We start from the raw sequence: 13,567 nt of genomic DNA, 5'->3' as shown, positions 1-13,567 counted from the left end.
CAAGTCTATTTACACATGTTTAACAGGACGGTTGCTTCCATCTGGTCTCGTAACACTGTTTCCTGGCGTTGTAACATTGTCTCCTCTCTGTGCCTATTCCATTCAATTTCGTAGTTACTCACACTGGCATGTTATCTTCGATAGCTGCTCTTGAATCTGTTCAGGCCCTTGTGTCATTTCCACTGGTCTACCGTTAAGGCTTTTGGGGTCTCTTCGTGGACCGTGTGTAGGCACTCCTCATTTCGTATCAGCGGCTGGTATGGCTGTCTGATAGGGTACCGTGCTGCCCAGGGTTGTCTGGTTATGGGTGCTTCAGCCAGTATGGATCTTCTCATGTATACTGGGCAGAGTCCCACTGCAGCTCTTAGTAGGTTCATTTGCTCTTCATACTTCACATACCTTGGCGAGCGCGTTCCTGGTACTTCGAAATGAGGGGACGGAGTGCAGGCCAGGTCTGGGACCTCCTTTACAGGGGTTCGGGTAGACACAAGAACACTTCCATTTATGAGGAAAGTTAGCCTTTCAATGATTGCAAATGAGATGCAGCAGGAGTTAAGTGCGAGAAAGAGGGGGCAAGTGCTAGAAAGGATGTGGATGGAGACCCGAGACGTAAAGGCAAAGAACGTGCAAACAAGAAATAAAAAAAGGAGAAAACAGAAAAGTGAACAGGAATGTGAGAGTGAAAGAAAAAGATAAAACAGATAAAGCAGAAAGAAGTGTGGAAAAAAAGACAAAAAGCGTGAATGAGAGAGAAAACTACAGAGAGATAGAGAAGCACGTGCCACTTAGGGAAGAAGAGAAATGTGGGCAATTGAATAAAAGACAAAGCAAGATGCAGAGTGCAATAAAGAAATATAAATGAAGAGAGAAAGAGGGAGAGGACGCCGACACTATTTAAGAAAGTGCAGTATGAGTGAGCAAAGGAAGAGCAGGCAGTAGACAGAGGGAGAGAAGAAGGGAAGGACACCTGTACAGCAAGGCAGGAGCAGTAGTAGAAAAAAGGTGGAACGTGGAAAAATGAGGGGTGGGTTGGCAGATGAGATAGAAACAGAAGAAAATCAAGGGAGAAAGAATGGGAGAATAGTAAAAGACATTAAATAAGAGTTTGGAAGTGGAAAAAGAATCAAGAAGCTGATGGAGCTGAGAGGAAGACAGATTGATACATTTGGGAGTGAATATGGTAAGGATAAATGGATAGACAGAGGCGAGGTACAACCAGGGAGAGTTGGAGATGGAATACTGAAACTGGGAGCAAGTCCGAGCAACATACATAAGAGTATGGCAATGAGTGAGCAGGGGTTCGAGGGAAAATGGGACGAATCAAAGTGATAGTAGCACAGACTGAGGTAGAGGTGAGAGGCAGACCTGAAGAGAAAGAGGCGAGAGGGAGGAGAGTGGAGTGTAGATGTTGACTGTGAGAGATAAAGAAAGGAGACGGTCGGCAGAGGTGGAGGTGGGAACGAATGGGAGAGATTGAAGAGGAAGGCCCATAAAGTTGAGCAGAGAGATCGTGGTGAGACAAGGATAAAGGAGGCAAGTGTGTAAGGGAGGTCGGGAGAGCAAGAGGCACAGAGGAAAGTGAGCACATGAGAGCCAATGATGAGGAAGAGACTGTGTCTGGGGCAAGAGGGGCACTGTTATGCTCTAACTTTCTCCAGAGGAGAATCCACATGCATCCTTACATTAAACACTCCCCTATGCCCAATCGCCCAAATGACCTTCCTCTCTTCCCACTCTCCCTCTTGCATTCCTCATTATCCTCGCTATTCCTCAAGCAGATGCAGGTATTGAGCTCCCTGGGTGCAGGTATTGCACTGCGTCATGGACCAGGATCAGATTACTGGAAATCACTATGGCGCTGATTTGGCACACTATAAATGCAGAGTAACGTAACATAGCAGCAGTGTTGGGCATCACTTTGGGGAGTGATTATGCGGCATGAGAGTGAACTGCACATGTGGTGGGCATTTGGGTTATTTGCGTTGGGCACTATATTGCCCAGGCTTAAAGTAACAGAAAGCAGTGCGTGCCAAAACATATTTAATAATAGCATCAATTTCCCTTAGACAGTCCCTTTCCCAAAGTATGTCACTTGAAAAGGCCAACACAAAAAATGGATGTTTAAAAATGCAATCTACTGCTTATAGCTGTGCATTTATGCAAACTACTGCGTATAGCCGTGCATTTACTTTCATCAGAATTGTTAAAATGGTCATTGTCCTAGAAAGTAATAGTGCACGCGCTCATTGTGCAGCGCGTGACTTCGGCGACTCACATCCATCAAGGGTTAAGGTACAGCTGGACCAGAGCCCACTGCGCGTTGATTGCAGCGGCTGCAGGAGACCTCGACGGACTTGGAAACTCGTAAAAGAACAAAATGGCAGACGCGACCGGAGGAGAATTTTATGAAGAGAATTTTGAGCCAAGAGCATACCTGGACGACTATTTCAACTTAGGAAAAGATGGTGCTGGGAATGAATACCTGAAGTTAACCCTTCCACACTTCTGCAAGGCTTTCGGCCCAGGTAGGTTGCGGACTTTATTAGGTCACTGCTTACCCTTGTGCTTCTCTAGGCTGACAGACACTGGAACCGTCGTAAGTGCAAATATCCTTTCTCTTTTCCATTTTGTTTCTCGAGATACGGTGAATCCGTTCGCTTCCGAAGGCAAGTTTGCGCCTAAAACAATCATTGACAAAACCAATAGGTCTGGCTTTATTTTTTTGATATACAGTCTAATTTGAAACCAAAGGTGCAACTGCCCGTAACATTGCCCAAAGTCATGATATGTATTTTAATAATCAGCATCGTATCGTTGTGGTTTTGTTGTGGTGCATGGTTTGATTCGTCAGTTGGTCTTAATGTGGTCCCTGAATTTTTGTCATTGTACTTAACAGTGCCTAGCCTAACACATTTCCACATACAACTCCAGCAAAAATACACCTCTCCATATAACTCCAGCAAAAATACATTTGTTACACTATGGAACGTGCACAAACTGATGACCAATGTATGCACTATATTTGCCTAACACTACAGATAAACCAACACAACTCTCCACACTTCTTAAGCACCACTCTAACATATACCACAGTCAAGCACGCAAACTTTTACGCTGGCAACCTAGAGTGCAAATAACCACTGCTCTAGGCAAGTCACAACATAGCTTAAACTTACACACTACAGACATCCTTATCTTTTCACAGCTGCACGTATCAGCATTGCAACAAGGCGCCCTTGTCCAGCTCTGTTTTAGTACCTTATCCTACCACATATAGATCCTGAAGTCTTAAGAAACCATGAAAAAGGGAGAAGGTGTTTTATGCAAGACTCAATAAAATAGCATAACCTGACACAGTGAAGAGCTTTAGTCATTCTCATTTGTTGTAGTTCGTTGAACAGCCCAGGCAACTTCGGAGACTGGGAGCGATAGGGCAGGAAATGAATGTCATTCTGCTATGTTATAATCTTTGGTATACAGTGACTGGCTGGCGAGCCTATGTTTCTGTCTGTCAAATTAAGTCATTTGGGAACTGAGGGATGGTCATTGCAACAATAACACAATTCTAGAAGGCTGCCTCAGGGGCCAATAATGGAGGAGCACAAGCAGACGCCATTTTGTCAGTTTACTTGAAAAACGCACAAATCCCATAATAAAGCAACCGGACAACATGCAAATACTTATTAACATGTTAAGGCACAAGAATATTATTGTGCCTTTCTTTTCCATATCCTGATTTGAAAACTACATGTATTAGAATGCAAAATAATGATAACCTGAACAATCTCCTATTGTAAAAGCACTGTGCTTTAGCACTTTAAAACAAATACAGTAGTCCTTTTACTTAAAAATGTAAATTGCACCTGTTACATTTGCCTTTATATGGAAACAGGTTCCCTGCATGCAATTTTAGTCATCTGCAGTATGTAGTGCAAAATACAGGTGTAAAGGCAGGCATGATCACCTTTGCACCTCAGTTTTTTCACTTTGTAGGTCAAATTGAGTAAATGCCACTTGCCATGTATACACCACAGATAGTGTTTGTAGTGGCTTCTTTTGGAATCACGCTTTTAGCTGGGGTCAAAAGCAGTCAGATTCCATAGGAATCCAGAGCAATTTCCATAGCACGAAAATATCACACTGGCATAAATGCTTGTGCCTTTATATGACAGAGAGGTTGTGGGTTGTGGAAAATGCAATTCCGTTCCATGACCCCTCTGTGCCATACACATGAATGAAAATATGGTTTAGTGTAAGAAGTATACATACAACTTTAACATATACATTTTACATATTCTCTTTATACTAGGTCATTATAAACATGGCCCCCACTCTAAAAGAAACTTTGCAGACGTCACCTGGTATATGTCACAAACGTTTGCTTGCTGTAATGCATGATGTTAAAAACATTTCATAGCCTCATAAAAGCAAACCGTTTTTTGCATGTCGAGATAGTAGACATCATGTGTATAAACGTATCTTTAGAAGGAAGCTTTTCTGTTTTGCACAATGTCTTGGAAGCAGAGACAGATTTGCTAGTTAATTGGAGCTGCACTGAGGTGTTTCAGTTGGCAATGCTCCATTACACTGCCAATTGCCTAACGGCTGACTCTGAAGAGAGACTGTAAATGTGCAGACCAGACTACATTGTCTGATTCCGTCCTCATGACTGCTCTGAAGGTCAGCAGGTCCCTTCAGGAATGGCCCATAATTTCAGGTGGGGTATGGGGGCATGAGCTCAATTAGCCCTGCGGTGTTGTGCCTATGGCCACAGTTATATGGAAAACTGCATCCTCATATCCCAAGGACAGGACAGGTCCTAGGGTTTTTGAGGATCTCTGAGGCAAAAGATGTCCCAGGCCCCTGAATTAGCAAATCTCTTGACATCACCTGAATTGACATCACACAAAATGTCGCAAATAGTGACATCACTGTCTATGATACTCCAGGGCATTATGGGAATTGGTATTACAACAAGTAGAACCATAGCAAGGCACATATGTAAGATGGATACATATGCATTGCAAGATACCAGTGCACTATTTGTGCGTCAGCAAACAATGCTTAATGTGGGTACACTGCTCCATTATCTGTTAATTTAAATAAGGCAATGGAGCTACAAGTGCACATGAGTGTGCCGAGGAGTACAGCATTAGAAATCAAACTGGTGACATAGCCCACATGATTTCTCGGGTTACAAATGCACCTAAAACAGATGGCGTTGCTATTTGTGCACACGGTTTACATGGCAGTGGGGAGGTGAAGCAGTTACTTTGCTGTTTTTTATATAGATGTGTCTTTATCAGGAGCTTACGTGAATTTTAAATGACTCCCTAGGCCCTAGCATGAATTGTGACTATGAAAAAACATGACTAGTGATTGCAATGCTTATTTTTGCCTTGTTCGGGATCAGAACACTCACCTGTGCGAGTTAGGCCACCATAGACTTAAAGGGGAAGTTCGATAAAAAATGTTATTGTTTAAAAAGATGGGCCATAATCAAAAACATATATAAAACATATATATTTTTTTTAAGTTCCTATCTAAAACTTTTAACAAATGAGGCTCAAAGTCATACATTTCAAGCACTAGAAGGCATCCATGTTGTGAAATGAATGAGCCTCCTGTGCTTATGTTAACTCTGCTCTCACAAGACTAATCAAGCAAAAGCCCCATATTGGGAGCTTTTGCTTATTAGTGCCGAAGAGCAGACAACGCTGTCAGGCTCCTGCTGTGTGCTGTAGGTGAGTGATGCCCCCACCCCTTCTTTTTTTTTTCTTCTGCCTGCTTAAACCGAAAGTCTTGGCAATTATAAGTACCAAACCGCACGTTACGATTGGCGTACAGCGTTGTTTTTATAATTGCTGTGCCTTTTGTTTTAAGTCTCCTGTGCTCGCCCCGGCCAGGGGAGCAGTGGAGACTTAAAGCGAAAGTACCAGCAATGATAAGTGCCAAGAGACTTAAAGCAAAAGTACCGGCAATTATAAATTCTATTCAGTTCGCCTGCGGGCAGCTTAGTATTCATAAATGCAGGTACTTCCATTTTAAGTTTCCTTAAGTTGAAAGTTAAAACGAAAGTCGCTGCAATTATTAATACTAAACCGGCAGAGTATTCATAATTGCAGCAACTTTCGTTTTAAGTTTTCTGTGTTCCCCTGGACCCGGGGAGCACAGGAAAAATAACAAGAAAGTCAAGGCAATTATGAATATTGTGGCAACCTTCTCTCTTCGTGTTGCTTGATTAGTATCGTGAGAGCAGAACTTATTATGAACAGAGGCTGCTTCATTTCTCAAAATGGATGCCCCCATATCAAAACTTAGAGCCTCATTGCCCAAAGTTTTTACTTAGGAACTTTTAAAAAACATATTTTTTATATATATTTTTGATTATGGCCCATCTTTTTAAAGCAGCATTGCAAGCTTATTTTTAAGGTTCTCTCGGTCCATGTGTGGCCATGGAATATATTGTGGTCTTGCTCCCCCCTTTTCTAGCAACGGGAATTGGAAAGCACAGTCCTCCTTCTCTTTCCCCATAGTTCTCCGGTCTACCGCCGGGGTTACGTTCCCACCTTGTCGTCTGCCTGCCAATGCCCTTAACCTGTCTGCATAGGCAGGCGCCGATGCCTCCCTCTGACCGCAGGGTGTTTCTTCATGTCGGCTGGATTGTCCAGCGGACTTCGGTGTCCTATTTGCAGACCCGCTAGCATCTGATCATCGTACCTCTAGGTCCCTTGGGAGCCGTTTCTCACACCGTCTCTCTTCGTCATATGCCACTTCCTCCGTTTCCCCACTGGAGTCAGACCCTGAATATTCCTAGTTTACGCAACTTCTTGCATCTTCTTCGTTCTGCCCAATCTCTAGCCTTTCTAGGGACAGTCCCCTGCTCCCACTACTTCGGGTGACATCCTCAGTGTCATATAGCAGAGTGCTCTGTAAGTGCTCATCCTGCCTTCCCCCATGGGAAATTAGTTCCAGCCCCATCTCATCATAAATTTTATCAATCGTTTCCCCGATGCTTCTGGTCTCGAAGTCATCTTCAATGTTTGTCCCGCTTGTACTTGCTACCGCATCGCTTGCAGGAAACAATTCTTCTATGTCTTCCCATTATACAACAGGGTTGAGTTTTTTAACTTCACGTTGTAAATATTCTAAATCTTGTGCCCTCTGTCTGTACTTACGTTCCGCTTCCTCATCTATTTCCTTTCGCTTCTTTGCTTCTTCTCTAGCCTTATCTACTTCCCTCATCCGTTAATTTCTACGTTCTTTTGCCCTTCTACATTCCTCGTCTTCCCGCTTCTTTACCTCCCTTTCTTGCACTCTTCTTTCTTTCTCTAACTTTAGCATATTCTGCCTGTACTTCTCATAGGCTGCGCATTGTGTGCGACTGAGCGGTATTCCTTGCTCTTCGCGATATAGTTGTTCTCGCCTCAATCTATCCTTCTTTCTTACCCTCTCTTCTCTCATGTCTTGTTCTTTCTCCTTTTCCCTTCTTTGCGCCTCATCAGACCGTTCACTCAGTCTTACGTCATCACTTCCATTTCCATCTAATTTCAATAATATCTGTCCTTTCATCCATTCGTCTTTTGCGAATGGTAACTCATCACATCCTTTCCACTTTTTTCCCTCTCTCTCCCTATCGAGAGGTGCACTAGTCTGTGCCTGATCCTTTCTTCCATCGCCGTGCCTCTCCTTGTCCCTCGGGACTGCGGAGGTCAAATCAATTTCCTGTTCCTTCTCTTTCATCTCGTCACTACTGCATGTAGGTGACTCATATGCGGGGCTGCTATACCCTGTGGCTGCTTTGATCTCTCTCAATGGGTAAAGACCCTCTGACTTGCTTCCCTCAATGACTGGTTCCGGCGGGGCAGGTGGCGCGGTAGGCGTCTCACCCCCCTACGTACATTTGTTTAATATCCAGTCTGCGGGTGGTTCTTCTTCCTTCGCTTGCTCGAACATTTTCCAAAGTTCGAGGACAGCAAGGCGTTTTTCTAGCTTCTTGCCGGTATATGTGGCGTGTAGGAATGTTGTCATTTGCTGTAAAACAGCCTTAGACAGTGACCAGTTCTGGGGCTAAGGCATAAACATCTTATTGGCAGTACCATTAACCCACTCCTGACTGTATTTTTTCAATTTTACTACATGCTTGGGCAGCTGCTTACATAAATGTGTAAGTTGGGTAACTTCCTCCATTCTCAATTTTTTTTTTCTTCACCAACAATATTCACACACAGTTCCTTAAGCTTTCCACTAGTATGAGCGAGAACCACATACGCAAGCTCCAATCCAACCTTTTCCCGCCAATTTTACTGCAGGTGCTCGAGTCATTACTCCCTATATATATATATACAGACGGGGGGTGCAGGATTCACTTACTCCGACACAACTCAATAACGAGGACTCAGTAGTTTGGCAAAGGGAAGTCCGTTTAATGATACATACATCAACCTGGGAAACAAATGGGAATCAGCTGTAGTGCGATCACCCATCTCGCTCCGACTTCCACGAACTTTGGTAGAACAGCAATTCTTATAGGCACAACTTGTCATCACTGACGTCTAATTTCTATAAAAAATCATCATGCAATATAATTGGTTAGGAAAGGTAACTTAAGTATAGGTGCTATATCTGTATATAGAAATAAAGCATGTGGATTGGATAACTCTTATTGGGTGGGCGTCTACGCCCATCCCTCTACAACACACGTGATTGACGTTACTACAAGTACGACGTCTCATTGGTTACAGTGTCTATAGGACCCTAGATTACATGGTCCATTGTGATTGGGCAAGTTACACCCCTAGACATAAATCTTCATTTCTAATTAGCAGAATAGACACACAGGTGCCTAGTGCCCCAAGATTCAGCCTTCCTCCTTTCCATCCATCAATGTTTTAGGGCTATGTGTCAATTAGTCGGCTAGGGATGGCCTCGAAACTGTAGTCTCTTATCGGGAAAAGTTATGGCATCCTCGGGTCCTGGATGACATCAGGCGAGGGTACTTCTTCGCGCCTGGCTGGTCACGTGTTAGTTCACCATGAATCTGCTTCAGTTTCCAGCTTTTAGTGCATTTAATTCTGTGTCGCCTAGCCACCTGCATGGGCCCCCCTTATCTTGACCTTCATAAGGCAGGCTGGTATGCTCTGAAGTTGGAGTCTTGTGAGCTGACGCTCTCTTCCCCTTCTCCGGTTGACCTCGATTTCCTAGGCATGAGCCGCTCTTTGTTGAGTTTCGATTCCGCTCCTTCTCTTGCCTTTGGCTAGGTTTCAAATCTTGGCCTGGCAGGCCTCTGCCCGCCTGGGTACCTTTTCTGCTTTTACAAAATGGAGTCGCACTTGTATAATGTGCCTTATTGAGGTAGATATACGGTTGGCGCTAGCCGCTCTACTAAGCATTGCAAGCAATATCGATTTCTTAGCATCTTGCTTTTCAAGTCTATTTACACATGTTTAACAGGACGGTTGCTTCCATCTGGTCTCGTAACACTGTTTCCTGGCGTTGTAACATTGTCTCCTCTCTGTGCCTATTCCATTCAATTTCGTAGTTACTCACACTGGCATGTTATCTTCGATAGCTGCTCTTGAATCTGTTCAGGCCCTTGTGTCATTTCCACTGGTCTACTGTTAAGGCTTTTGGGGTCTCTTCGTGGACCGTGTGTAGGCACTCCTCATTTCGTATCAGCGGCTGGTATGGCTGTCTGATAGGGTACCATGCTGCCCAGGGTTGTCTGGTTATGGGTGCTTCAGCCGGTATGGATCTTCTCATGTATACTGGGCAGAGTCCCACTGCAGCTCTTAGTAGGTTCATTTGCTCTTCATACTTCACATACCTTGGCGAGCGCGTTCCTGGTACTTCGAAATGAGGGGACGGAGTGCAGGCCAGGTCTGGGACCTCCTTTACAGGGGTTCGGGTAGACACAAGAACACTTCCATTTATGAGGAAAGTTAGCCTTTCAATGATTGCAAATGAGAGGCAGCAGGAGTTAAGTGCGAGAAAGAGGGGGCAAGTGCTAGAAAGGATGTGGATGGAGACCCGAGAAGTAAAGGCAAAGAACGTGCAAACAAGAAATAAAAAAAGGAGAAAACAGAAAAGTGAACAGGAATGTGAGAGTGAAAGAAAAAGATAAAACAGATAAAGCAGAAAGAAGTGTGGCAAAAAAGACAAAAAGCGTGAGTGAGAGAGAAAACTACAGAGAGATAGAGAAGCACGTGCCACTTAGGGAAGAAGAGAAATGTGGGCAATTGAATAAAAGATAAAGCAAGATGCAGAGTGCAATAAAGAAATATAAATGAAGAGAGAAAGAGGGAGAGGACGCCGACACTATTTAAGAAAGTGCAGTATGAGTGAGCAAAGGAAGAGCAGGCAGTAGACAGAGGGAGAGAAGAAGGGAAGGACACCTGTACAGCAAGGCAGGAGCAGTAGTAGAAAAAAGGTGGAACGTGGAAAAATGAGGGGTGGGTTGGCAGATGAGATAGAAACAGAAGAAAATCAAGGGAGAAAGAATGGGAGAATAGTAAAAGACATTAAATAAGAGTTTGGAAGTGGAAAAAGAATCAAGAAGCTGATGGAGCTGAGAGGAAGACAGATTGATACATTTGGGAGTGAATATGGTAAGGATAAATGGATAGACAGAGGCGAGGTACAACCAGGGAGAGTTGGAGATGGAATACTGAAACTGGGAGCAAGTCCGAGCAACATACATAAGAGTATGGCAATGAGTGAGCAGGGGTTCGAGGGAAAATGGGACGAATCAAAGTGATAGTAGCACAGACTGAGGTAGAGGTGAGAGGCAGACCTGAAGAGAAAGAGGCGAGAGGGAGGAGAGTGGAGTGTAGATGTTGACTGTGAGAGATAAAGAAAGGAGACGGTCGGCAGAGGTGGAGGTGGGAACGAATGGGAGAGATTGAAGAGGAAGGCCCATAAAGTTGAGCAGAGAGATCGTGGTGAGACAAGGATAAAGGAGGCAAGTGTGTAAGGGAGGTCGGGAGAGCAAGAGGCACAGAGGAAAGTGAGCACATGAGAGCCAATGATGAGGAAGAGACTGTGTCTGGGGCAAGAGGGGCACTGTTATGCTCTAACTTTCTCCAGAGGAGAATCCAGATGCATCCTTACATTAAACACTCCCCTATGCCCAATCGCCCAAATGACCTTCCTCTCTTCCCACTCTCCCTCTTGCATTCCTCATTATCCTCGCTATTCCTCAAGCAGATGCAGGTATTGAGCTCCCTGGGTGCAGGTATTGCACTGCGTCATGGACCAGGATCAGATTACTGGAAATCACTATGGCGCTGATTTGGCACACTATAAATGCAGAGTAACGTAACATAGCAGCAGTGTTGGGCATCACTTTGGGGAGTGATTATGCGGCATGAGAGTGAACTGCACATGTGGTGGGCATTTGGGTTATTTGCGTTGGGCACTATATTGCCCAGGCTTAAAGTAACAGAAAGCAGTGCGTGCCAAAACATATTTAATAATAGCATCAATTTCCCTTAGACAGTCCCTTTCCCAAAGTATGTCACTTGAAAAGGCAAACACAAAAAATGGATGTTTAAAAATGCAATCTACTGCTTATAGCTGTGCATTTATGCAAACTACTGCGTATAGCCGTGCATTTACTTTCATCAGAATTGTTAAAATGGTCATTGTCCTAGAAAGTAATAGTGCACGCGCTCATTGTGCAGCGCGTGACTTCGGCGACTCACATCCATCAAGGGTTAAGGTACAGCTGGACCAGAGCCCACTGCGCGTTGATTGCAGCGGCTGCAGGAGACCTCGACGGACTTGGAAACTCGTAAAAGAACAAAATGGCAGACGCGACCGGAGGAGAATTTTATGAAGAGAATTTTGAGCCAAGAGCATACCTGGACGACTATTTCAACTTAGGAAAAGATGGTGCTGGGAATGAATACCTGAAGTTAACCCTTCCACACTTCTGCAAGGCTTTCGGCCCAGGTAGGTTGCGGACTTTATTAGGTCACTGCTTTCCCTTGTGCTTCTCTAGGCTGACAGACACTGGAACCGTCGTAAGTGCATTTTTCCATTTTGTTTCTCGAGATACGGTGAATCCGTTCGCTTCCGAAGGCAAGTTTGCGACTAAAACAATCATTGACAAAACCAATAGGTCTGGCTTTATTTTTTTGATATACAGTCTAATTTGAAACCAAAGGTGCAACTGCCAGTAACATTGCCCAAAGTCATGATATGTATTTTAATAATCAGCATCGTATCGTTGTGGTTTTGTTGTGGTGCATGGTTTGATTCGTCAGTTGGTCTTAATGTGGTCCCTGAATTTTTGTCATTGTACTTAACAGTGCCTAGCCTAACACATTTCCACATACAACTCCAGCAAAAATACACCTCTCCACATATAACTCCAGCAAAAATACATTTGTTATGGAACGTGCACAAACTGATGACCAATGTATGCACTATATTTGCCTAACAGTACAGATAAACCAACACAACTCTCCACACTTCTTAAGCACCACTCTAACATATACCACAGTCAAGCACGCACACTTTTACGCTGGCAACCTGGAGTGCAAATTAACCACTGCTCTAGGCAAGTCACAACATAGCTTAAACTTACACACTACAGACATCCTTATCTTTTCACAGCTGCACGTATCAGCATTGCAACAAGGCGCCCTTGTCCAGCTCTGTTTTAGTACCTTATCCTACCATATATAGATCCTGAAGTCTTAAGAAACCATGAAAAAGGGAGAAGGTGTTTTATGCAAGACTCAATAAAATAGCATAACCTGACACAGTGAAGAGCTTTAGTCATTCTCATTTGTTGTAGTTTGTTGAACAGCCCAGGCAACTTCGGAGACTGGGAGCGATAGGGCAGGAAATGAATGTCATTCTGCTATGTTATAATCTTTGGTATACAGTGACTGGCTGGCGAGCCTATGTTTCTGCCTGTCAAATTAAGTCATTTGGGAACTGAGGGATGGTCATTGCAACAATAACACAATTCTAGATGGCTGCCTCAGGGGCCAATGATGGAGGAGCACAAGCAGACGCCATTTTGTCAGTTTACTTGAAAAACGCACAAATCCCATAATAAAGCAACCGGACAACATGCAAATACTTATTAACATGTTAAGGCACAAGAATATTATTGTGCCTTTCTTTTCCATATCCTGATTTGAAAACTACATGTATTAGAATGCAAAATAATGATAACCTGAACAATCTCCTATTGTAAAAGCACTGTGCTTTAGCACTTTAAAACAAATACAGTAGTCCTTTTACTTAAAAATGTAAATTGCACCTGTTACATTTGCCTTTATATGGAAACAGGTTCCCTGCATGCAATTTTAGTCATCTGCAGTATGTAGTGCAAAATACAGGTGTAAAGGCAGGCATGATCACCTTTGCACCTCAGTTTTTTCACTTTGTAGGTCAAATTGAGTAAATGCCACTTGCCATGTATACACCACAGATAGTGTTTGTAGTGGCTTCTTTTGGAATTGCGCTTTTAGCTGGGGTGAAAAGCAGTCAGATTCCATAGGAATCCAGAGCAATTTCCATAGCATGAAAATATCACACTGGCATAAATGCT

General features: G+C 43.7%; 1 protein-coding gene across 1 annotated transcript in view; it reads left to right on the top strand.

The window, feature by feature from the left end:
* Window positions 1-11,751: 11,751 nt before the first annotated feature.
* Window positions 11,752-13,567, top strand: part of LOC138481405 (nicotinamide N-methyltransferase-like) — a 180,526-nt gene continuing 178,710 nt past the window's right edge. Inside the window, exon 1 of the mRNA XM_069613542.1 lies at window positions 11,752-11,952. Coding sequence (XP_069469643.1) covers window positions 11,805-11,952 — 148 coding nt within the window. The 5' untranslated portion in view covers window positions 11,752-11,804. The remainder of the gene's footprint in view (window positions 11,953-13,567) is intronic.

The sequence above is a fragment of the Ambystoma mexicanum genome, chromosome 5p (genome assembly GCF_040938575.1).
Source record: "Ambystoma mexicanum isolate Mex_15411 chromosome 5p, UKY_AmexF1_1, whole genome shotgun sequence".
In the NCBI taxonomy this organism is placed as follows: Eukaryota; Metazoa; Chordata; class Amphibia; order Caudata; family Ambystomatidae; genus Ambystoma; species Ambystoma mexicanum.
Note: the sequence above shows the minus strand (reverse complement) of the source record. Positions and strands in the feature narration are given on the sequence as shown.